The sequence below is a fragment of the Carex rostrata genome, chromosome 21 (assembly GCF_964058835.1).
Source record: "Carex rostrata chromosome 21, lpCarRost1.2, whole genome shotgun sequence".
In the NCBI taxonomy this organism is placed as follows: domain Eukaryota; kingdom Viridiplantae; phylum Streptophyta; class Magnoliopsida; order Poales; family Cyperaceae; genus Carex; species Carex rostrata.
Genome location: NC_135938.1, coordinates 7,528,599 through 7,555,008, shown reverse-complemented (window position 1 = coordinate 7,555,008; position 26,410 = coordinate 7,528,599). Strand labels below are relative to the sequence as shown.

General features: G+C 33.2%; 2 protein-coding genes across 3 annotated transcripts; one reads left to right on the top strand and one right to left on the bottom strand.

Annotated features, from left to right (window-relative positions):
- On the bottom strand, nucleotides 1–3,574 carry LOC144573580 (protein OSB3, chloroplastic/mitochondrial-like). Of its 2 annotated transcripts, XM_078323361.1 has the most exons (11): nucleotides 3,137–3,574; nucleotides 2,792–2,930; nucleotides 2,488–2,608; nucleotides 2,071–2,159; nucleotides 1,568–1,709; nucleotides 1,357–1,460; nucleotides 988–1,192; nucleotides 846–881; nucleotides 506–567; nucleotides 304–409; nucleotides 1–240 (listed from the first exon to the last, which is right to left on the bottom strand). In XM_078323361.1, exons 1-11 carry the CDS (start codon nucleotides 3,484–3,486, stop codon nucleotides 224–226), a joined length of 1,371 nt encoding a protein of 456 aa, XP_078179487.1. In that variant the 5' UTR covers nucleotides 3,487–3,574; the 3' UTR covers nucleotides 1–223. The 2 variants fall into 2 exon arrangements, with proteins under 2 accessions (XP_078179487.1, XP_078179486.1); XM_078323360.1 differs by having other exon boundaries at nucleotides 1–409.
- A 5,781-nt stretch (nucleotides 3,575–9,355) lies between these two features.
- Nucleotides 9,356–14,131, top strand: LOC144573214 (putative methyltransferase PMT6). Its single transcript, XM_078322929.1, has 7 exons — nucleotides 9,356–9,712; nucleotides 9,845–10,259; nucleotides 10,783–11,072; nucleotides 11,577–11,963; nucleotides 12,566–12,812; nucleotides 13,168–13,306; nucleotides 13,714–14,131. Exons 1-7 carry the CDS (start codon nucleotides 9,556–9,558, stop codon nucleotides 13,873–13,875), a joined length of 1,797 nt encoding a protein of 598 aa, XP_078179055.1. The 5' UTR covers nucleotides 9,356–9,555; the 3' UTR covers nucleotides 13,876–14,131.
- Nucleotides 14,132–26,410: the final 12,279 nt, after the last annotated feature.

The window sequence follows — 26,410 nt, the reverse complement described above, 5'->3', positions numbered from 1 at the left end:
TAATGAACAAACTAGAAGTAATTCCTATTTCAGTAAAAGATTCCAATGCACAGTTAAATCCTACAAACAGAAACAAAACCGCCTAAATTTCTAACGGGCTAACTTTACATCACATCTGTAAACAGCCAGATAGAATATAAAAAAAGAAGAAAAGAATGAAGCAAAGAGGTGATTGGATTTGTTACTTCTGGCATGTGCATGGATGGAGCCGACTTGCAATAATTCAGGATAACAAGGTTGTTTTGAAAGATCTAGTCCGAAAATCTGAACCATCACTAAATGTGCCTGAATTTTTAGGGTTTGCATTTTCAGAAGGTAGATTCTCTAATACCCACCGCGGAGTGGTTTTACCAATCCACAAAGCCTCCCCCGTGTCCTTGTGTTTGAAATCAGGATGGTTCGGTTTGACCTGTGCATTAAAATATGTTACTAGCTAATTGCACAAAAGTTTGAAGGCTAGTTTTTATTATTTATTTTTTATTTTTTGTAATGATGCGATATTTACCTTATTTGATCTGTTATCCTGCCATTTTTGTGGGTTATCTACCAAATCCTTCCACAGAGCATCTGAATAAATAATAAACAAAATTTAGTATGGATATGGAAAAGGGCGAGATCAATTGTAGGAGTGCCTCTATATTACCTAACAGGTCAAACCTATTAACCTGACATGGACCCCAGCTGACTTGTCAGCATGTCAGGATTTCAAAGATAAAACCTCAAAGCCTGTTTAAAAAGACGGGTTTGGCTACCACTATTAAGCACATGCACTCTGGTAGTAATGTAATTTAAAGGCATATTAAAACTCTTTATAATGTCCAAAACTATGTGAATGTGGGATTTACCTTTAGATACAGCACCAGTGGCAGTCTCTCCATTTTCTGCACAGAGACAAAAGATGAGATGTAAACTTCTACAATACACGTATTACATCAAGAATGCATATACTATATAGCATATACTAAACTGAAAAGACTTTGTACATACTTTTTATATATGTTTGAGATCTATTTACAGAAGGGCTGTTCGAAAATGTTTGAGCTCCATTTGAACTGAAAGGTTTCCCTTGCCTGGCAGAGTAACTGTCAATTTTTAACTGGTCCAGTTGCTTTAAAATCAATATCGGAGCAGTATTAATCCATAGTGCATCTTTAGTAACCTTGTGCTTGAAATCTGGATAATTGAATTTCACCTATAGCACGAAAATAAAAAAAAATTAAAAATGTTTAGAAGCACTACAATAAAAAAAAAACAGTAGTCTCTCATTGAAAAAAACAGCGAAGCATAGGAAACCCTTTAGGGAATATTACAATAATAATTTCATAATAAATTGTAAAATGAAAGCTATTCAATTACCAATCCCTTCTGCTTATCCATTCGCTTATCAACCCAATTTTGTGGATTTGCAACAACATCATCCCATAATTCCACATATGAACTGTTTGGTTTCTTAATTTCACCTGAAAAGAATTTCAGAAATATAAATTGATGATTGCATTAAGCATAGAAATGATAAAAGCATTGTTATTGACCAAAAAATTTAAATTGACATTATTGAACTACCAACCCTGTTTAGGTGAACCTATTGGATTCTTCAAGCTGAATGGTGGCTCTTCAAGCTTTAAAATAACCCAACTAGGAGTTGATTTATTGATCCAAAGCTGTTGTTTAGTTCTCTTATGCCTGAAATCAGGTGTGTTCTTTCCTCTCTATAAGAATATTAAAAATGTAATGAAAAACAAAGAACAAACAATTCATTACAAATGGGAATATTAAAAATGTAATGAAAAACAAAGAACAAACAATTCATTACAAATGGGAACTGAAAACATGAGTTATAAAACCAGGTTTGTCTAAACTGCCCCATAGTACCTTGCGCACCTGTATTAAAACCCACAGCAAGACGCCACTTGCTGGTTTTAAACCCTTAACTTATTAGTTGATATTATGAGAGCTATAACGTACCAACTTGGCAAAAGTGATTACAAGTACAAAAGTGTTAAAAAGAAAAGGAAGAGCTGCTCTTATTGTATAGATACTTTAAAAGGTCACGTCAAAATACAAGCTAACCTTATCAGCCCTGTTGTCATACCAATCATTAGGGTTATTCAAAAGGTCACTCCACAACTGTAGGCTTGATAAGTCACCAGCAATATCAGCTATTCAAGGAAAATATAACAAATAAGCATTACCAACATGAAAGTTTCACAGTTGCATGGGAAAACTGAGGTAGTTGGAGGATAGTATTACTAGGGGCACATTCAATTCAAAATTTGCATCAAATTGTCAGATATAAAAATACCTACCCCCCCCCCCCCCAACCCAAAGTAGACCTGATAAAATCTGTCAGGCAAAGAACTTGAAAGAAATGGCATCATGCACAAAAGGCATGTACCATTCTTCATAATCCCAGCTTGTACCAATTCTGCTAATAACAATCCTCACTTGAACTAAAATATCAAAATTGACTAAAGATAGTTAAGTTACCTTCGGTATAAGAGACTGAATCTTCTTTCTCTTTAATAGTAGGTACATCTAATTCTGTAATAGCATTTATTAAAGTTGTAGAACCTGGATCGACCACGTATTGTAAAGTTTGTGCCAAAACCTAATAGAATTAATAAAAAAATAATCGAATTAGGAAAAATGAGCTACTTTTTGTAGAACTGAAGTTAACATAAAGTAATTTGACAAGGACATAATAGTACAGTTCTGAAAGACATCATGCAAAAGTTGTATACATTTTCTTCTCACTATATAATGACATAATAAAATCGTAAGCTCAACGCACCTGAACGTTGGCTTGGTTTTCGTTGACTTTGACTGGTTCAGTATCTCCATTCAGTTGCCCCGTAATATACACTGTTTCGTTTTCCTTCAAATAAGCAGCAGCCACTTCTGCCAATTCCCCTTGAAAAATTATAGGAATCCTGAATAAAATTAAACCACATTAGTTCACAACAGAGGAAAAATATTTAATTTAAAAAATTAGGTAGAAACAGTGCCCTGATTGGAAACTAAAACCAATACCAATGTAATACATGGTTGCAAAAAAAAAAAGACAACTAACATAATATCAACTTGATGCTGGACTCGTACCGATTAAAATTCCAGAAAAAATAAGTTTAAAACTCACCAAACTTTAGGCAAATCAGGATACTCTTGGATAAGCACAGAAACAGCTGTCACCCGACCATCAGAGAGAGTCTCTTTCTGAACTGGTACACCGACCGTACCTATGAGGTTCACCGTGTTGGCGACCCTGGTCTGGAACGGGATCTCGGTTGGGCGTTTGAGATTCATGATCGGATCAGCTTTGAGCTCATCCTGCTCAGGTGAAGGTTTCACCTTCTTCTGTACGGAGCGCTTGTTTTGAGAAGCTTTGGTTGAGAAGAGGTGGGAATGGACAGAGGCGACCGGAGCTCGGAGGAGACGTTGCTTGGATGAGGCGGAGCGAAGCAAGGTCAAAGCGCGAGAGAAATTCATGGCGGAGGTAAAACCCTAGAAGAAGGGAAAGGCGGGAGGGGAGACGATCACTAGTCTAATAGCGACGATTTGACTGATAAACCCTAATGTGTCGGAGTGGCCCCGGATGTGGGATTTGAGAGTCGTGATATCCTGTTGCGATTCCCGTGTTGCTATCTGTGAATCATATCACCTAAGGTAACAGAATATTTCTCTTTAGATCCAAATCGTTCAATTAAAATCCGCACGAATATTATGAATACTTTTTGCATTTTATCTCGGACCGGATTGGTCCGGATTCTGATTGCACGGTTCAAAAATCAATACTCAAAATTCTGTTACCTCAGAGGATATGAAATATGTCGGATTGGTCCGAATTCTGAGGGACTCGAGTCGACCTGGGCCGGTTTTATGTAATATGTCGAGTTCAGCACAATTAAAAGACCAGTTATTGAATTTTTTTTGGGGGAAATGTTATGTGCTGATTTTTACCAACTTAACAATAGACCAGGTCTAATTTCCTTTTTTTTACTTTTTTTATAAACCACAACTCATATGGCAAGTTAATTGATTTAATCTGAATCGTATTTCATATAATTTGAATACTAAAAGAACAAATTGTTATCTTCATATAATCTGAATCGTTATCTTCTCCAATTTCTCTCTCATGTACTGGTTGATTATTGCCTAATAATTACAAGTCTTTTATGTTGTTGCTGAACATCAGTGTGTCTGTAACTTTGCTTCATTATCCATTTGTATTTTTAATATGTATTCATTAATATTTCATTGTCTTTGATTTTTTTTATTAAATAAAAATTTCTCAGTTAAATTCGCACTATTAATTAGTTAAGTTAAATAATGAAAAATTTGTTCTTTTATCTTAAACTGTCTTAATTAAATAAACGCAGTTCCGTTTCTTTGTACTTTGAGACATCATATTTTAATAAATTTTATGATGTTCGTAGAGTATTCGCAACAAATATCCAGTTCTATCCGGAGCGATGGGTAATACTCGTCCGAATCCCTTTTTCTTTTTCTAGACTTTATTATTCTAGACCGAAGTTGGTATATAAATGTTCCGATTTTTTTATTTATATCCAAAAAAAATATAAATTTAAAAAAACTAACCAAACCGCTTATTTTTTTCGAAAACTACCCAAACCGGAAAAAAAATTTCTGGTTTCAATACCAATTTTCGGAAAAAAAATTTCCGGAAATTGGATCCTAAATCCGGAATAATTTTTTCCGGATTTAGGATTATTTTTTTTTTTAGGAAATTTTTTTTTCATTTTTCAGTTTTTATTTATAATTTATTTATTTTTTGTATTGAAGTATTACAAATATTTAATATATTTTTTAAAAAATAGATGGAATACTATATAATTTGATATATTCGAAAGACTGCTACAAATAATCCGGATCAACATTTTTCATGCCGAATTTTTTACGGATGTAAAAAAAAAAATATAATATAATATATGTATATATAATATATGTAGAATATATATGTATATATAATATAATATATATGTTAAAAATTTTATTCGACCCGGACCGTTCAACAAAAAATTTTATTCGATCCGAACCGTTCAAAAAACAGTGATTTTCTACCCATCTTAAAAAATAGTAAAAAAATTTCAAAAATTATAAAATTTCATCCCTAACCATATTTTAATATGGATATCATGTTGAACGGTTCAGATCGATAATTTAGACTTTGAATATGAAGAAAATGAAGATATAAAATATGAGGTATGATGAGGTATAAAAAATGAGGCATTGGAATCCCCATTTAGTGCCTCAAAAATCCAGTTTAAGTTTTCGTTCAACGGTAGGCATTCAACGATCGGTATTTTCAAAGTTTTCAAAGTCCAAACAGTCGATCCAAACCATTCAACATGATGGATATTTTAAAATGTGCTTGTGGATCAAATTTTACATTTTTCTAAATATTTTTACTATTTATTAAGATTGGTACAAAAATTCAATGGTCTGAATATAGCGATTTTGTTAAATACTTAATAAATAGTAAAAAAATTCAAAAAAAATATAAAATTTGATATGCAAACACATTTTAACATATATATTATATTATATATACATATACGAGTGTGGCTAATTTGCTACCAGAAGCACTTCGACCGAGGTGCTTCCGGGGCTATATTAGCATATGTGATGTTCAAACAACAAATCCAAACCGTTAGATGTTTAATATATATTAAAATATAGTTGGAGACCAAATTTTATATTTTTTGAAATTTTTTTACTATTTATTAAGATGGTTTGAAAATCGATGTTTTTATTAAAATTCTGCACCATAAAAAACAACGATTTTCAAACCATCTTAATAAATAGTAAAAAAAATTCCAAAAAATATAAAATTTGGTCTCCAAGTAGATTTTAATATAGATTAAACATCTAACAGTTTGAATTTGTTGTTTGAACATCACATATGCTAATATAGACCCGGAAGCACCTCGGTCGAAGTGCTTCCGGTAGCAAATTAGCCACACTCATACATATACATATATTATATTATATATACATATATATACACATATTATATTATATATACATATACATATATTATATTATATATACCTATACATATACATATATTATATTATATTAATTTTTCTTACGGCCATAAAAAATCCGGCATGAAAAATGTTGATCCGGATTATTTGTAGCAGTCTTTCGAATAAATCAAATTATATAGTATTTCATCTATTTTTTTAAATATATATTAAATATTTGTAATACTTCAATACAAAAAATAAATAAATTATAAATAAAAACAAAATTTCCTAAAAAAAAATTCGGAAAGAAAAAATTTCCTAAAAAAAAAAATCCTAAATCTGGAAAAAATTATTCCGGATTTAGGATCCAATTTCCGGAAAAAAAATTTCCGGTTTGGGTAGTTTTTGAAATAAAACAAGCGGTTTGGTTAGTTTTTTAAATTTATATATTTTTTTTAATATAAATAAAAAAATCGGTAAATGTTCCTAGTTTATTTATGTTTTACTAGTGAACTAAAATGTTGAGCTCCGGATTAGAACGAGATTCTCTTTTTCATTCGCTACTGACTTTTTTTTTTTCTCTTCTTCGTTTCTATTTTTATGGACATCTCTATTTTACTCTTTTATTTTTTTTCTGATTTGTTTTTCTTAATTTTCTCAATTTTTTTTAATATTTGTATCTTAAAATTCATATGAATCAATTATTTATTTCATATATGTTTTCGTAAATTATTTGCTCTGTATCAATATCCGTTTAAAACGAATTTAGTTTCATATTTTAACACTCATTTACTCTCTGCATTCATATTTATATCTGAAAGACATAAAAAATTAATATTAGTATTATCCGCTCATTAAAAGACAAACTGTCTTTGTTTCAGGCTCTACAATTTTGCCAATGGACTTGGCGGAAAGCCCAAATCCTTGTGAATTTATTTTACTTTGGTGTATTTATTTGAACTCAATTTCTTATAGTAAAGTTTAATTAGTTCAAATAGATTAATATTCACAAAAGACTCTTCATTAGAGTTTATTTTCTATCTGAATTTTGAATATTGTTTTATCACCGAATCAAAACCAGCAATTGAACTCAATTTTTTTTTTTTTTAAAGCTTCGTAGAGAGTGCGAAATTAATTAAACTCAACTTTTATTTGCGTATGCTCCGATTGAATTCCCCTCTCTTGAGTTCACTAACCTCTCTCTATCGGCTATTGGAGTGCAAAAGTTATTAAATGCACAATATGTCTTAACTAAACAACATATAATTTTGAACCAATTTTGTTTTGATGTCAGTTCCGTATTTTTGACCGTATTCACAAAAATAAAAACAAATACAGATATAATTTCGCCACTATCTATTCCATATCCGATCTGTTTTCACCCTTAATTTTTATCTGCTCCTTATTCGATCCATTCTCACCCCTAATTTTTATACATTGTGCCTCACTATACATCGTGCCTTACTATTTTTTTAGATTTATTGAAAATCGCTGTTTTTTTATGGTCCAGATTTGTTTGAAAACAGTGATTTTCAATAAATCTAAAAAAATAGTAAATTTTTTCCAAAAAATATAAAATTTGGTCTCCAAAAACATATTAATATGGAGGACAAGATGAACGGTTTGGATCGGCGATTTGGATTTTGAATCCGGCGATTTATAGTCCAATGTACAAAAGAGGCTATACATTGCAATGCACCATAGCCCAACTCTATATATATAATTTTTGACTGCTTGATTTGATACTAAATTAATTTAAAATTTTACAATTTTTGCATGTATCACCTGTAAAGTAGATCGATTTGAACATTTTTAATTTGTCATTTTAAAATTAAAACATATTAATTTGATATATTTTAAAATGATAAAATATCCATTTTATTATTTTGTTAATAAAAAAAATATGTTTAGTATTACTGAAAAATGTCAGTCTTCTGATTGGCTGATTTTCGAGAGCAAATAGGTAATTTCTTTACTTTTGACGCATACACACGATATACCTAAATATCACTATATAAGCGTCGTAAGTAGAGGATTACGTATTTGTTCTTAGAAGCCAATCAATTAGAAGACTGATGTGTTTCCAAAATATGCTACATATTTTTTTTTCCTTTTTTAATAAGAGTAAAATGAGTATTTTAAAATTTTGAAATGAGTTTTAATAGAAAAGACAATAAAATGGATAAATTTATTAGTTTTCAAAATTTGAAAGAGTAAATATGATATTGTGAAATTTAGAGAAGGAAATACATAAATTCAATATTTTTTAGGGGTATACATGAAATTCTCTTTTTGAAACAAGAGAGCAAAGTATAAACATGAGCCATCCGATAAAAAGTAAAGAAAAGATGAATATAGAAATAAAATTGAGAAGGGTTCAAATGCCTTCATTTTTTGTACCTCTATTTTTAAAAACTTTAAAAACTCAAAATTTAGGACTTAAAAGTCAAAATAAAACCGTTGGATATGATATACATCATTTTATCTATTCACATGTAAGAAATTATGACATTTCAATTTTGTTTTGATTGTCATCAAGAGCTTGTAAAAACCGTACTAATGTGGATAATTTATAGACGTTGATTTTTCAATTTATTGATTTACATTAAAACAAAATTGAAATATGATAATATTTTATGAGCACATAGAGAAAATAATATAGATCACATCTAACGGTTTTATTTTGACTTATTAAAGTTTTTAAAAATAAAAACATGGTGAAGATACAAAAAATGGAGGCATTTCAACCCCTCAATAAAATTAGATATATATTATAAACTTCTAAGTTCTAACTCATTTCTAAACTTTTTTTGAGTCGTCTCCGACCAAGCATATTTAGGCGTGACCGCGTGAGGCCATTCATGACCGAATAATTACAAAACCAATCAGATATGTGTATTAAATATTTACATACGGATTTATAAGAGGTCCGGTGCTATTAAAGTTCATGACAGCCACCTGCTATTAATTTTGTGCGGTTTTTATTATTTTAAATAAATCAAATGGAGCTTATTGCTTATAGGAGGATATGTTTTTTATATTTTTATATAGATCCCAGTCCCACCTGCCTTACTTTAAATGGCACCGGCTGCAATAGTTTAAAATAACAGCACATGTGAATTCGACTCGTAAGCACAGAAATTCGCATCGAGTCCGCATTCTCTGAAATAACTCAAACTTTGAGTTTAGATCCAAACCGTACGATCAAAATCTGGGCCTTTGAAATACACGGGGACATTTAATATCGTGCCAAAACATATCTGACGGTCAGGAAATAAAAATAAAATTTGAGGTACTTTAGTGCTTGTTTCATATTTTAATCCCCGTAAATAAATATATAATGGCATCCCTCAGTCAGTGTAGTCTATAAACTAGATCAAACAGACATTCCCTATTCCTATATTTCGCTTATAATAAACGAAAAAGATTACCTCTACAATATGTAATTCCCGTTTGATTCTATTTCCTCGGCAACGATCCTCGTAATCCCCCGCATTTCTCCAATTTCACCATTACCCACCTTGCCGAGCTCGCAAGCGATTCCATCTTTTTTGAGAGAGAAAGAGAGATGCTAGGAGGAGCATTGGATCCGAGCTCCGTACAACGGATACTAGTATTGTTCTTCCTAATCGTTGCCACTTTCTACGCTGGCACGCTCTTCCGCTCAAATCCATCCTCTCCTGTCGTCGTCCAATCCAATCTCCCCGACTCAATCCACTCGCAAGGTACAATTCATTTCTTAATCGCCTCTCGTATTTGCATTTTGGTAGTATTGGTCGAAATTAGTAAAATTACAATGTTGTATGATCCAATTAATCCAGAAAGAAGCAGTTTGCTAATACCATTTTGCTCTGCAGATAAATTGTGGTTCAGTAACAAGGTTTCTCTCACATACCGCACAACTCCAATCTCCGTACCAGAAACTGGTATCAATGTATGCCCCTTGAATTTCAATGAATACATACCGTGCCACAACATCAACTACACCAATACTTTACTGCCTCATCTCGATCTATCAAGAAAAGAAGAGCTTGAACCCCACTGCCCACCTTTGAACAAGCGACTATTCTGTCTGGTACCGCCACCTGATGACTACAAGGTGCCTGTTAAGTGGCCATTTAGCAGGGATTATGTGTGGCGGAGCAATGTGAACCATTCGCGTCTCGCCGAGGTAAAAGGGGGTCAGAACTGGGTGCATGAAAAGGGGAAGCTCTGGTGGTTTCCTGGAGGAGGTACACATTTTAAACATGGCGCGTCTGAGTACATTGAGAGGTAGCTATGTTCTAATCTATTTGGGAATTGGGATGTATAGGATGCATAGGCCCCTCAAAATTGTCAAAAGTTGTTCATCCCTTCAAAACAAGAAAAAAAAATCTATTAACTTTAATAGATGCCCAAACTATCCCCTGCTTAGAGTGATAAGTGGCAATCCTAATTAGATTAATGCCAATAACTGGTATGAACCTGCAAATATAATGAACAATGGTTCTGGCAATTTGTGTACTATGCCAAATTGATTAGGTGCTAAATCTAGGATGCAGTCTCATGAGTTTCAATTTGCACGAAGCACAAGTATGAAATTTAATTAAAGTGTTGAGGTGTGCTGATGGAAGATCTGAAATTTTGTAGATACCCTACTCCTTTTCTCCATTTGCTTCAAGTATTACTGTAACAATTGCGACTTGATGTCTACTTTAAAAAAAACGAGGAAGAAAGAAGAGTCAAGGATAAATTAAGCATTTTTGAGAATTATCAGGAGATGAGTATAGTTGTAACATTAATTTTTGTAGTGCAGGCTGGGAAATATGATAACCAATGGTACTGGCGATTTGCGTACTGCTGGAGTGGTACAGGTACTTGATGTAGGGTGCGGCGTTGCCAGTTTTTCAGCTTACCTTCTACCTTTTGACATACAGACGGTGTCATTTGCACCTAAAGACGTGCATGAAAATCAGATCCAGTTTGCCTTGGAAAGAGGCATTGGGGCAATGATTTCAGTGCTGGCTACCAAGCAATTGCCTTTACCGAGTAACTCGTTTGAGATGGTGCATTGTTCAAGATGCCGTGTTGACTGGCATGAGAATGGTACATTAATACATCTATGTTCCCAGACACATTTTCTCTTAGGGCTTCCTTTTGAGGCTTTTACTTCTCTGTTCTCTGTAAAATTGGTGCTTAGTAGCATATATCTAAGGTTTATTTATGCCTTGTGTACTTTGAGTTGCAAAGAATATAAAATAAATTGATTCGTCTAATACTGATATGTACTGATTAGCACAAGTATGTCACTTATGGCATCATTTATATTACTAATAGTTGCACGTTCATGTTGTTTAATGAAATATACAAGTGTTAACTGAGCATTAGCAAAAGTATGTCACTTATGGCATCATTTATATTACTAATAGTTGCACGTTCATGTTGTTTAATGAAATATACAAGTGTTAACTGATCATTAGCATGTTGCAGCACAAAAATGCTATGAAGGGCATCCTTGAAATACTTGGCATTTGGTATAGTACCAGGAAGGTATCATTAATTGATCTACTGTCTACTCGTGTATTAATTGTATATCCACTTTTGTTTCAGATGGAATATTGTTAAAAGAGGTGGATCGCCTCCTAAGGCCAAATGGTTACTTCGTCTACTCAGCCCCACCAGCTTACAGAAAAGACAAGAATTTCCCAGAAATATGGGACAAACTGGTAAATATCACGACCTCCATGTGCTGGGAACTTATAGCCAAACAGGTCCAGACTGCCATTTGGGTCAAACGAGATAACAACTTGTGCCGGCAAAAGAATGCAGAGAGGAAATTTGTCTCTATTTGCAATGCTGGAGTTGATGATTCTGCCCCTTCTTGGAAAGTGCCATTGCAGAACTGTGTGCGGTTAAGTGGGGATGAGTCAAATTATCAGAAATTACCCCCAAGGCCTGAGAGGTTGAATGTTTATTCTAGAAGCCTTGAGAAATTAGGTTAGTCTCCATTTTGAGCTAGTTATAGAAATACATTTGTGCCCATAAAAAACATTAAATTATCATTTGTGTACTGCAAAAGGAGATCTCAAAGAAAAGAACATATAAATATATATCCAAGTTACCCTAGCCCACCCTACTCTCCAATTATTTCATGAAAGGTAGGTACATAGATAGATCTTCATCCACCTTGCATGCAATATTCAATGCCTTCTGTTCATTTCTTCCTTCTCTAGTAAGAGGTTCACAGCTAGGAAGGGCAATCTTGCATTTCTTCTCTACTCTCCAAAAGTTATATGTTTCTTGTACTACACGGGTATAGTTTGACCTCTCAATATTCCTTGTCTTGTCAGGGCATGTATGAACCTTTTGTATTTTAAGTGGAATATTGTTAAATTATAACAAGCAGACATGAAAATTTCCTAAAAGTTTGACCTCTCATTTTTGTGTTGTCAGGGCATGCATGAACCTTTTGTATTTTAAATAGGATACTTTTACATTTTAACAGACAGACATGAAAATTTCCCAAAGTTTGATCTCTCAATTTGTTGCCCCTTTAACCAATCTTGCCTTTTTTTTCTTCCTCCTAACTATAATTTTAGGTGTTACCCCTGACAAGTTTAATGGGGATAATAAATTCTGGCAAGAGAAGGCTCGTCAGTACTGGGATCTAATGGGCATTGGCAAGACAGATATCAGAAATGTGATGGACATGAATGCTGTCTATGGTGGATTTTCTGTGGCACTATCCACATTTCCAGTGTGGGTCATGAATGTGGTCCCCACGACCATGGCCAACAGCTTGCCGGCTATCTATGATCGGGGACTCACGGGCATTTTTCATGACTGGTTAGCTTTACATATACTTCAATTTTAGACATGTACATCTTGCCTGCTACTGGCTCAGTAGCGGTATCAATTCAAAGATGTTTTCATGTCATGTAGGTGAGTGTCAAATTATTTCCAAAATGATATAGGGCAACACTTACTTGAGGATAATAATTAATGCAGTGATACAGTTTCACCATGGCCTGGTCCCACAAAGCCCTTTAATTTGCACCTTTTTTTTTTCCAATTTGAAGGTGTTTCAATGGAACATAGGCTGCTTCTCAACCTTGCTATTGTATTTTGCTTTTTATGGTGCAACATATATTGAGTTTGGCAGGGTTTTAGATTCCTCTCACGATTTGTTCTCTTGCTTTAGGTGTGAGCCCTTTTCGACATATCCTCGGTCTTATGACCTCATACATGCTTTTCATATTTTCTCTCACTACGAAGGCCGTGAAGAAGGCTGCTTAATGGAAGATATAATGCTAGAGATGGATCGCATTATTCGACCGCAGGTAATTTTTGTTTCTTGTTCTTTGTTTTATGTTATCAGAGTTATTTTCAGATGTTAGTTTCTCTATAGCCCCATTTTTTATTTCAGTGTTGTGCAAATTACACACGTGACCTTGTTTTGTTGATAACAGATTCAACTAAAAATTAACCAAAACTGATATAGATGTTGGGTGCAAGAGTATCTTAAAGCTGTTTAAAAAAGAACTCAGTTGAAATGGAAAATGATGCATAAACTGTTCATTTATAACTTGTATTACTGGATAGTCAATTTTTAATTTTATTTCAAAGTGAATAGAGTGTGTATTGTTACTTAAAAGTACAATAAATTACTAATTGTAATATCAAAAAAATCTTTAGTTTTTTTCTTACTTTCTCTTCAATTAACTGACAACCCCTTGCATGCATGCAGGGTCTTATAATTGTCAGAGACGACAATTTGATTATCTCTAAACTTTTAAACCTTGCTCCAAAATATTTATGGAATGTCACAACAATGAAATCATTACAAGATGAGGAGAATGTGTCAGAATCTGTAGTGATTTGCCAAAAGAAGTTTTGGGCTATAGTTTGAGGTAGCGCATAGCTAGAAATTAATAGCCAGGAGAATTATTTGTAGTCTGTCTAATTCAATTGAAATCTTTGTTCATAAAAGTAGTTAACATCTTGGATGTCATTATTATTCCGTTCTCTTCTTTTTTACGTTCTACAGGACATCGGATAAAATCTCTACATTTGTGATTGGGAGATGTAGCTGTTTATGTGTAGTAAAGTATAGTTTTGTAAATTTTTTATTTAAAAGGTGTAGTCTTTATTTGATTAAACAAAAATTGGACAACCACGTATTTTATTTATTATTATTATTTTATTTTATATGTTTTTGATAAAAGTGGTCAAAGCCACCTATTTCATCAGAAATCAGTGTTCTAAATAGCTAGCTATAGCTCTTCCGGACCATAAACGCTAAGCTATGAGATAAAAGTGCGCTAACTCAGCTACGACTGCTATAGCTATAATAGCTGATCGCTATTACCGCTATATGCGACCCGCTATAGCTACCACTATGCTACATTGACTTTTTTTTGCAATTTATATAAACTTCTGTACTTCTATTCTTATTTCTAATGTTACATGATTTTTTACGATAAGTATGCTAAACCAAATTATGTGCTTATGTTTTTATTTAGAGTAATGATTTCATCCCCCTCATTCTAGTCCCCTAACAGCCCCCCTGGCCATTAACTACTTATGGTAACTATCTCTCCTATTATAGTTAGTCTTTCTAATTGTTTTGACCCCTCTTTCTCTTTCGATCAACAAAAAAAAAAAATTCGCGCTCTTCACGGCCTTCACAGCCTCCGCCTCTTCTCTTTCTCGGCGTGGTGCACCGTTGAGATCCGGCGAGGAGAGCGTAGTGCATCGTCGAGATCTGGTGGGAAGAGCATGGTGCACCATTAGAGGGGGTCCATGCTAGCCCAGCGAAGGTTGTCAGAGTGCAAGATATAAATACTTCATTAGTTAGATATGAATACTTCATTAGTTGGATATGCATACTTCATGTTGTTAGATATAAATACTTTATATCTACATTAATTAGTTATAAATACTTCATTATTTGTTAGATATGAATACTTTATACCTTCAATATGAATAGTGTTAATGTCAGGTGTGAATACTTACTATAAAAAAATATTTTAAGTGAATTGAAGAGGTATTGGAAGAGATGTCCCAAAAGAGGTGTCTAATTTTGAATTGTATAAATTATTTCTTATATGTATGAATATTTCATTAATTAGATATGAATACTTCATGTTGTCAACATATGAGTATTTCATTTGTTAGATATGAATGCTTCATTATTTAGATATGAATATTTCATTAATTTGATATGAATACTTCATCAGTTCATTGTATAGATTCGCTGTAGTGGTCCTCAATTTTGGCAAATGTCGCTTTCAGACGGTTGCGGTCCCCAATCCAGGCTGTCAGACGTTGTCAGTGTCCCCACTGGTCGTTACTGGTTCCCAAAATTAATGGTCCCCCAACAGTTTGTGTTTACATTTGACCAATATTATGGATAATAAGTAAGACTACTTAAGTCCATAGGTATGAATACTATACCTGTCAACGATGAAAAATCGCGTTAGTCCTGCAGATTGCCGGCAGTTATCTGATGTCCAAGTCAGTTAGTGGTCTCCTGTCGCACGTTTTTTGTCTTTTAGCGCGGGGGACGTTTAGGGGACTGATATGGGGGTACTGTTAGTTGATCCCTTTTATTTATGATTTATTATCTCATTCTATATCGAGAAATATTCAAATGTTAATTCTTCATTTTGATTGCTCTTCGCATAGTATTCATTTGTAAAATTATTATCTTTTGTTTTAATTGAAAGCTAATTTTGATTATTATTATTATTATTATTATATAATATATCAAATGTTTAAATACTTCATTTACCTTATAAAATTAATTGTTCTTTGTTTATTATAATATGTAATAATGTTACTTTTTAGATTTTTTTTCCTTTTTATTTACGTAATTGATAAAAAGTATAGACTTAAATTAGTTGTCATTTAGTTGTTACATAAATTCTCTAATATTGATTATGTTGATAATTAGTAGAAATATATAATATAAAATTTGAAAAGGGAAAATTGCTATGTATGATAGCTTTCGTTATAGGTACGCTATTCGTAATAGCTTTTTTTTTGTCTCCCCGCTATGCCGTTATAATCGCTATTTAGAACCTTGTCAGAAATAAACGAGATCATACAGAAGTGATTCAAGCTACAAATGGTAAAGATCCTCAAGGTGTGAAGCACTAAAAAGATATCTAAAGCTAAAGTCATAAAGCATAGAGGCATAACAGATTGCAAGGATGACCGGATCTATAATACGAAACAACTACATACAAGCAAACCAATCACATACAAAACAATCCTGACAATAGAGTCACAAACTTATCAATCCTGACAATAGAATGAGAATCAGAAGTAGATGGGTCACTAGAAATAAAAAGCAACATCTATAGTATCAATCTCAGTATGGTCTCTAAGGTAATATGAAAGATCAGAGCCCTCTAAATCAAGATATGGGTCTTCCTTTAAGTCCCACTGGCTGCTTACTCTTTCGTGGGTATTTGTATCTGACAGGATTATAATGCTGCCTGCCTGATTCAAAAGATCAATATCTATGAGCAAAATTAAAGTTAATTCAAAATAAGAATTATCTAAATTAGTTTTACACTAATATGGAGTAAGAGTAATAATTTGAGATCCAAGAAATATACTGGAAGGTACAGATACATCATTAAAACAAATCCTATTTCTAGCTAACCACACTATTCAAATAGTAGCTAACCTAATTAGTTAAATTAACCTGCATGAACAACCACGTATTAAAAGTAATTTGCAAGATGTTAATAGGTGTAGTCTTGATTTGATCAAACAATCTGCGTTGTCTCAGGTGTAATTTGCAATATCACTGATTAATGATATATATTTTTGTGAGCTCAACCCCAGATTCAGATCTTTTGCGGCACTGTACTTTTGGAAATTAAAAGAAATTAAAAAAGTCAAAGTGCATTCTTAAAAGATGTAAAAAGTTACACTGTAACCGGATGTCACAGCATGGTTATGTAATGGCACGATACAATGTGTGTGCCAGTCACGTTCCCTGACTCACATGTCTTATGCGTGATTATCTCTGTGTTGTGACCACTCTTTGATGAAAATGACACGCACGTATGGCACGTGAATCAACCTAGTCACACATGATTAGGATTGTTACAACATTGTTCTTTATTTGTACAATTTTTTATTGAAATTTTATGATTTCTTGCTTAAACAATTTTTTTTTAAAAATAGTTAAACCTGATTCAGGGCTGCAAACGAATCAAACCGAATTGAACTTAACCCGCGTCCTTTACCACCGGAAATCCCTCTATGCCTCCGATTCCACAGCTCCTGCACCGCCTCTCTGCTCCGTTAAGGGCCTCCTAATTAGTACTGTCCCCCAGTGTATGCTCTGGGTTTCTACTAAGGGAAGATTCATCAAACTAGAATTGAGGGGCTAAAGGGGCATTTTTAGGGATTCATGGATTTATGAAGGATTTATCAGATGAATTCTGTATGTCTGTGCATGAATTTCTGCTCTAATCAGAGGTGGAGAAGATTAATACTATGCTTCAGGAATTGAAGGTATAGAACCTAATAGCATTTGGTACAAAACTAATGTGCAAAAGTCGATTCCAGTATGCAACTATGCAGATATATTCTCAAAAAATATTTTCTCTTGGCAAAAGGTGAGTTTTTTTTCCAGGTATTAATTAGATATATTCTCTATCTTTTAAGTTAAATATGTGCTAAAAGACATTATGATCACATAAAAAGCTTTTTCAGTAGGTCTGTTATTTTTTAATTGTTACTAGTGTTAAAATGAATAAAGATGGGCCCAGATTGCATCTGGAACATATTTTATTTTTTGTAATTTATACAAATTGGTTTCTTTTTTCTTTTTTGGGTGAGTAATTGGTGCTTTAAAATGTAGGTGAAAAAAGTCCAGAGCTTACCCGTGATTCATCTAAGGCGGTTTTGGCAGTGTGGACCTTTGTTTTGTTCACACTTTCTTCGAGCTACACAGCCAACCTGACGACCATATTTACAACCGAGCAAATAAAACCAACTGTCACATCGATCCGGCAGCTAATAAAGAATCAAGATTACGTGGGATACCTCCAGAGTTCCTATATTAAAGGAATGCTGCTAAACATGGGATTCAAAGAGTCCCAGTTGAGGCCATTAACATCATTCGACCAATATAGCGATGCATTGACCAAAGGGAGCAAGAATGGCGGAGTCGCTGCAACTGTCGATGAGCTCCCTTATGTCAATTTATTTTTCCAATATTACTGTTGTAACTACACCGTTCCTTCACAAATCTCTTATAAGGCTGGTGGTTTTGGATTTGTAAGTCTCCTAATCTCTCTCTCCCCCCCCCCCCCCTCTGAAACCCTGGTAACAGCTGGGAAGCTATCTTTCTCTCTGACCACTTCTCCTAAACTTTCATGTAGGCATTCCAGAAAGGCTTGGTGCTGGCACAAGACCTCTCTACAGCAATTCTGAACCTAACAGACAGTGGAATGTTGGCAGATATACAGGATAAATGGCTTGGATACTATAATTCTGATGACCCAACCTATGTACCAAGGCAAAACGCAAGTAGCTTTCTAGGCCTTTTTATTGTTACGGGTGTTGTCTCAGTAGTTGCGATGTTAACTTTTGATTTTTATGATGTTAAGGGATTATTTCTAGGGAAGGATTCTAAGGATAAACAGGACAACGGCTTGCCTTCAGAACCTACATAGGAACTTATTGTGCTCTTCAAGTAATTAGGTTATGGAATTAGTGATTGTTTACATACTTTCAAGGAATAATATGTGGTCCAAGTATCATTACTATGTTTAAGGTCTATTTTTTGTATGGTTAAGACCGGTGTAGGAGGATCTTGCAGTTGTTGCAAGGTATTGTATCGCTTGCCGAGAAGGAGAGAACTGGTACACGTGCAGTTGTTGCTAAAGCAGCTATATAGGGAGCCTCGTCAAAATTCTGAAGCCCAATGATCAGATGAACCTTCACTAAATTTAGCAAATCAAGCGCTACAATATTTAAAATAAGGTATGTTAGTTTACTCTGCAACCAATTGATTTCTATAAGGTATGGAGTGATTAAAAGGTTACTCAAAATCTAACATTAAAATGGTTCAAATTATCGATAGTGTTGAAATACATTTTGTTTTTGTTGGAATTTGAGTGTGGAAACTATGTGATGATGTGCTTTAAGGATATTTTGATCAATATCTAAGATACTTGAATCAATTTTGTGAGGATTGGATTAACACTGTGGGAATTGGAGCGATACCGTGGAGATTGCATCGATTATTGCCAGAACATGAACGATGATGTGTTATAATGCAAGTACCCGGTGCTGGTACCACAGGTGCATTTTTTGGGTGCGTTAAACATAAAACTTAGGGAAAATTGTTTTTATGCCACTCCAAAATATGAAATTTAGGAATTTGTCACTCCAAAATCTTAAATTAGCTAATTGCCTTTCCAAAATCATTATATTTAGCAAATTGCCACAACTATACATATAATTCAGATATTTGATTAATTTTTTTTTGAAAAGTAGTGTATAATAAACCGTATTTTGGTATTTCCAAAATTACCCTCCGTCGAGCCATCTTCCCAAACAGGTGCATTTTCCCAAAATTTCGAATTTCTCTCACCTTCACCGCTTGCCACCACCTCTGCTCTCTTCTTCTCTGAAGAACCAAAAATTAAAAATGGATCTGCCACCTTCAGAGGAGTTAGAAACGATTCTACTCCAATAGGACAGCACGATTCTTCTCTGCTCTTCTCCGCTCTTCTAACAGTTAAAAAATTTAGCACAATCTTCTTAGCTAGTTTGGGGCTGAAACTTGGGGTTTGATGCTAGATAAGGTCTTAAGTTTCAATCTATCACAATGGCAGGTTATATCCCAATTTTTAGATCTATTGCGAGAGTGGTACAGGTGGTACACTGTACACCAGCATCATTAGAGTAGTTGGAAACAAAGATAGTGTCACTAAGTTGCTTTGTTGGTTTAATAAGATAAATGTCATTGAGAGGTACTAACCACTACCTGTTGCTGATGTGAATAGTGATGTAGATGTGTTACTGATATCCATACCAAATCTTTACAAAATTAGAAATAATCAGTGTTATACTATACTAATTGTAAGTATGTAACCGTACCAGTGGGATGTGTTTTGTGTGGAGGGGCAATGCTGGAAACCGGGGATCATATACTGGTAAGGTGTAATTATTCTGAATATTTCTGGAGTGGGGTACTTACGGTTTCTAGTACGGCACCGGTAAACAAAAATGCTCAGAACTTGCTACACTTGTGGCATGCCAGTAGATAGGGCATAGGCAGCCACGCAACGAAACTAGGCGAAACTGTTATGACAGTCGATACTTGGGCACTATGGTGTGAACGCAATAGGAGACTTTTTAGTCAGGAGCGCAAGCCTGAGGTGCAATTGGTACAAGAGGCAGCACTGACAATTCGGCGCTGGAGATAAACTATTTGACATAGTTATGTAATTAGGATGGAGATTTATTATCTTTTAAAACTTAATTATAGTTTCTGTTGATGATGTAATTAGGATGGAGAGTTATTTTTAAAACTCAATTCTAGTTTTTGGGTTGTGATGTAAATAGGTGAGCAAACATTAGTGTAAATATTTTTTTTTACTTATTAATGAAAATTGTAAGGTGGCAATTACCACTTTACCCTAAAAAAACAGTATGTAACCGTATTTTCTCATATATGCAATATAAATATTTTATTCTAATTATATGGTTGGATGTTTTTTTCCTTTTAAACAAAAGTGTCACATCCCAAAGCCTCACGGTGTTTAAAATCAATAGGTAGGTTCCAATAGTCTCAGATCATACCAGTAGAATGTTATCATGTATGAAGTAAATTGATCTTCATACCTGTAGAATGTTATCTGTTCAAATTTTACATTGTTTCATAAAGTGCATCCTTTGGCTTTTTGAAGTTTGTTCGCATTTCTAACCAATAAACCAGTATTTAGTATATGGTATCAGCCCATAATGCCCCTGTACCAGTTCTCACTTTACCTATTTGCATCCCCTTTGTACCACTTCGAAATCAGCCCAACAATGAATAATTGAGGGATAATACATTACTGATATGAAAGGTAAACCAACTCATTTCAAGAAATATAATAAGTAAATAAGAAAGGGTTTATTTGTAAGATCGCATAATCAATTTTGTCAGACAGTGTTTTCATGCTGTTCTCATTAAGTTTGTGATTTTCTTTCGTAGGGATTTGATAGTGTTATCCCGTACACTAAATATGTAGTGATATGGATTTCTTGCTCCAATTTTATGGAAAAGTTGGATGACGGATACTCTTAGCAAATATGTAGCACTGTATTGTTTTGTTCTTTTCAAATTGGGAGCTGGTTTAAGGGTTGAGTGGGTCAAAGAATGATGAAGGTGAGCCATTGATTAGTTCGAGTGATGAAGGTGTCACCACTTTGAGTATTAGGAAGTTTCGACTGGGGGAGGGAGAGAGCGAGAGTTAGATAGAAAAGGTACAGCGACGCTAAGCACGCAAGACTCTATTAGCGAAATAGAAAATGAAGGGACAAAGATGAAGCGACAGTAGTTGGGGTGCATTTTGGGGCAATTCTGATGGGGGTATTTCGGTCACTATTGAAATTTGTTGAATTTTCAGAAAAAATTTAATCAAATATCTGAATTATATGTATAATTGTAGCAATTTGCTAAATATAATGATTTTGGAGTGACAATTAGCTAATTTAAGATTTTGGGGTGGCAAATTCCTAAATTCTATGTTTTGGAGTGACATAAAAACAATTTCCCCTAAAACTTACGCCATAAGTAATGTAATTGAGTTGACTAAAGTGTTTTTTACTATTGCACAATTTATTAAGAAATTCACAACATGGTTGTTAGTTTACTGTTATTATATGCAAATTAGCAGGGTGGGCACATGATCTCCCCTGGTTTGTAAGGTCATGTGTTTTTGTAGATCATCTTTACAATAATATTATATATCATTATTGACTCTTTCTTTCAATTTTCATATTTGAGAAGTACAACACGCAAGCCAGAGTTCAATTGTAACGTACAACTGTACAAGATAATAGATGTATACAACGTGTGATTGCTTGAAGAAATAAAATCAAATTGAATTTAGATCAGCGGTTAAAATTTTGTATTAAGGTATGTATTAAGTGTTGTAAAAATAAGAATGTTATTAGTTGTGGTTTGAGTGGCTGATAGCGGGAGGGTGTGGTGATTTAGTTCTTTTGAAGTTGTAAACAAATCTCCTTTTGTACACAATGGAGTTATTAGAGTTAGTTAGACATAGTGGTATGATTGTAAATAAAGCTGATGATATAACAACTTAGTTAGTTAGATCAGTTGGTTAGTTAATGACATTAGATGTAATTAGAGGAATCAGATCTATGCTCTATAAATAGAGATGTAATACAATGTTTACATTTTACACAATCATAATGAAATAAAGGTTATGTCTTTCTCATTCTATCTATCTATATCTCATTACAGTACACTGGATAGTCTCTATCTAGATATCAAAAAAAAAAAGTATGTATTAATTAAGTCGATGTGATTTACATTCTAGAAGGTATATTTTTTCTTTTGTTTGTAATTCTTTCGGTACTAATTATAGTATGCGTACGGACTTTTAAATTAAAAGGCCACAATCCCAATGCCTTCCAATTCTATTACTTTGTTAAATAAATTTTATAAGTGATGTTTCGGCGATTTGCTTAATATAACATGACTTCAAAATAAAAAATGAATGCAACAATTTCAGAATATTAATTCATGTCTCATGTCGAGAAACAAGGGTAGAACTAGAAAGTTTTGATTGAAGGGCTAAAGGTAAAATGTACAATATGTGGTAGGTAGATTTGAACCCAAGTATATACAACTACGTACAAAGTGAAATTCTGACCATTAAGTTACAAATACACATTTAGTATTTTACAATGGGCTGCTTAACCATATAAAAAAAAATTATTAAATTTTAATATAAATAATACTTTAAAGTTTTTTTGAGATAGAAGACTTCCATTATTATCCATAAAGAACCATCATCCAAGTTTCGAAATTACAACTTTCCATACAAAGGTGTTTTTTTTTGTCACTAAATCAAATGTTAATTTTTAAATAATTAAAATTTTAAAATCATAGCAATGACTAAACATTCTTATAACTGGCTGTGGATCCACCTCTGTCGAGGAAAGATCCACGTGTACTTAATTAGCCCTTTATGGACAGAGATTTTATTTATGCTACCTTTTGATTTATAATTAGTTGTTCTGGTTTAGTATGGTCTAGAAAAAAATCGTGATAAAGACGTTACACTTAATTGGGTTTGTCTAGCCGTACTGATTCCAATAACCAAGGGTACTTTTTGATATTTTTTCATGCAACTTAATTAGCTAATTAAGCAGGTGTGTTGACTTGAAAGTAAATATAACTAAATGTTTTGTTCTCAGGTACAATCAATCATTAGCAAGAAGGGCAAAGTAGCTTTCATTTTCTCTTTAAACGATGGAGAAAGCTCAGTATTCTTTTACAATATATATATTGTGTGAGTCTATTGCAACTTACTCCCTAAGACTTTTTAGAAGCATGTCAAATGTGAACAAAACATGCAACTAATGTCAGATTTGAGAGGTTGTACCGGTACCAGGGAACCTTTCGTGAACTAGAAATGGTGAACTGGAAATGAGTTCTAAAATGCGGAAAAGAACGTACCAGCAGCAGTTGCAGTAACAACATCTCCTTTTGAGTCCCGGACATGAAGTACCAGATTTGCACTCCCAATCATATTTTCAGAATTGAAATCAGACACTGCTAAGTTGATACTAGTCATGCTCATTTTACCGGCCATAGAGCTCAGGTCGAGAATGACTCCGATATTTACTTGTACCGGATCAGGTACCACTGCAAGTATTGCATGGGGAACAAGGAAGGTGTAAACAAGGAAAAGACGAGATATGTGTAACATATGGTTTACCATTATTGCTCTGTTATTGCAATAATCAAGGGCAAAGGAAGGGTTTAAGTAGCTATGATTACCCTACTCCTAGCATCTGGGATAAATTAATTTCCAAGTCAATAGGTCTTGTTAATTTTTCTAAAAAAAGTCAATAGATCGATGGTGTTCAGATGGGTGCAAACATGTATATATAATTAACACGTGATAAGAGTAAATGATAGATTTAAGTTCATAATTATATCACTCTCACACTCTGTATCCGTGTTAGACGTGAATATATATTTTTTTTTTACTCGGGTAAAGAAATTGATTCAACAATTGTTAAAGGTTTTGAGTTTCGATCGTCTCAAGATTCCATCACAAAGTCAACTAGAGCTTGTTATGACATAATTGTACATTGCGTTATTTGTAATTAATTTAGAATATACAGCCTTCTAATTTATCAATTTCCATACATCGGGCCTCACTCTTAGTCATTTTATATATATTTGAACAAAAGAAAGTTTGACCCAGTTACAGTTGGATCTCATCACCACCATTTGACACTGTGAAACTGGCATCTAGACAAAATTGTTCCAAAATTGTATGTAGCCTGAAGCAAATGCAGATCATCCAATTCAGATCAAACAACCTGCGTCACGTCTCAGGTGTAATTTGAAATATCACTGATTGAGGATATATCTTTTTTGTGTCCTTTGGGATTTTTTTTTAAATAATTCAAGTTAAATTCAAAAGGATTCTTACTTGGTTATAGCAGAGGATATGAATAAAAGAGTTAACACAAAAACGCCTTTGAAGTTAAATTTAAGTACGTCTGTTAGAATTAAAAAATATAGCACATGAACTCCTTTTAAACCCAAGGGATGGGCCAGGGAATTATTCAATTGGGCCTTCTCAATTTTCTCACCAAGAGGTTAATTTATATGGGCCATTGAATTATTCAATTGGTTTGGGCCGAGTTCAGGAGGCAGGGACCATTGCAAAGATGAGAATGGGTCAGAATCTCCAGTGAATTAAATTACCACACAGTTTTTGTACTTGGTTCAATTGAAATGCTTGTATTTCTTTGAGGATTTAGTTTATATCTTAGATGTCATTATTCTTCTTTTTAAACGGACAGTGTAGAAAATCTCAACTATTGTCATCAGATAATATGTTTGTGTGCATCAAAGCTTGCGTGTGCTTGTATACTCCGAATTTTAGCAGTTCATTGAGGAGAAGGGATATATTTACAAAATTTGTCCAGCAACCAATTTGTTAATTACAAAAGGAGTGAGAATATGGGATTTTTAAAGCGCACATCGATTCATACAATAGACTCACATCTTCGTTTTTAAAGTCCAAACAATCGATCTAAACCATTCAACTAGATTTGCATATGAAAATGTACTTGGAGATCAAATTTTACATTTTTTTTACAATTTAGTAGGAAATCATTTAATTAAAAAATCTTGACCATTCAAAAGTAGTGATTTTCAATCTACTTAAAAAAATAGTAAAATGGTTTCAAAAAGAAATAAAATCCGGTCTCCAAACATATGAAATATAGAGATCACGTTGAACTATCCGGTTGTCTTGTGCAATAAAAATATATACTGTTAGATACTATTCTTTTCTGTTAAAGAGGCGCATGACCTAATATTGCGGCCGAAAATTAAGGTTCTTTGTAACAATTATTTTACAGTTTACTGAATCAACTTTAATTTCTATTTTGATCGTTGTTTTCGTGTTGAAAATAAATTAAATAATATATATTCTATTGATAATAAAGAATAAAATAACAAGAGTGAGCCTACGGTAATATGCATATTACATATTGTTCGGTATAGATTTATATATTTATTTTTATAGTCCAAACAATTAATTTGAACCTCCCAACTTGATATCATATAAAAATATATATGTAAAATGTAACTGAAGACCAAAATTTATACATTTTAAGAACTTTTTAACTGTTTTTTATATAAATAGAAAATAGTTATTTTTGAATCGTCACAAAATTTTAGATGAAGTGATTTTCTATCTATTAAAAAAATAGTAAATATATTAAAATATACCTATTGATTTTCAAATATATTTATATATAAGATCATGTTGAGCCATTCAAATTAAATATTTAATATTTTAATACAAAGGTATGAATTCATAGTACGGACCGATGATAATACCATAGTCTCACTCAGTACCACATAATAAATAATCTGACATATGATTTATTATTTGTTATTTGAGTGAGACAGATTATTTATTACTTGTTATTAATTTCAATGAGGTCACAATAATATACAGGTATATTATCATAAAAAAATTAACATACATAAAAATCAGACTTTGATGTAAATAGCAAATGATAACATTTTGTGCGTAAGAAATCGTGAATTGAAAATCGAACAGAGTCATTTGTGGTCGACATTAAATAGAAGTTAGAATCATTTTTCTATCTCGAAAAAAAGAATCTAACATATAGAG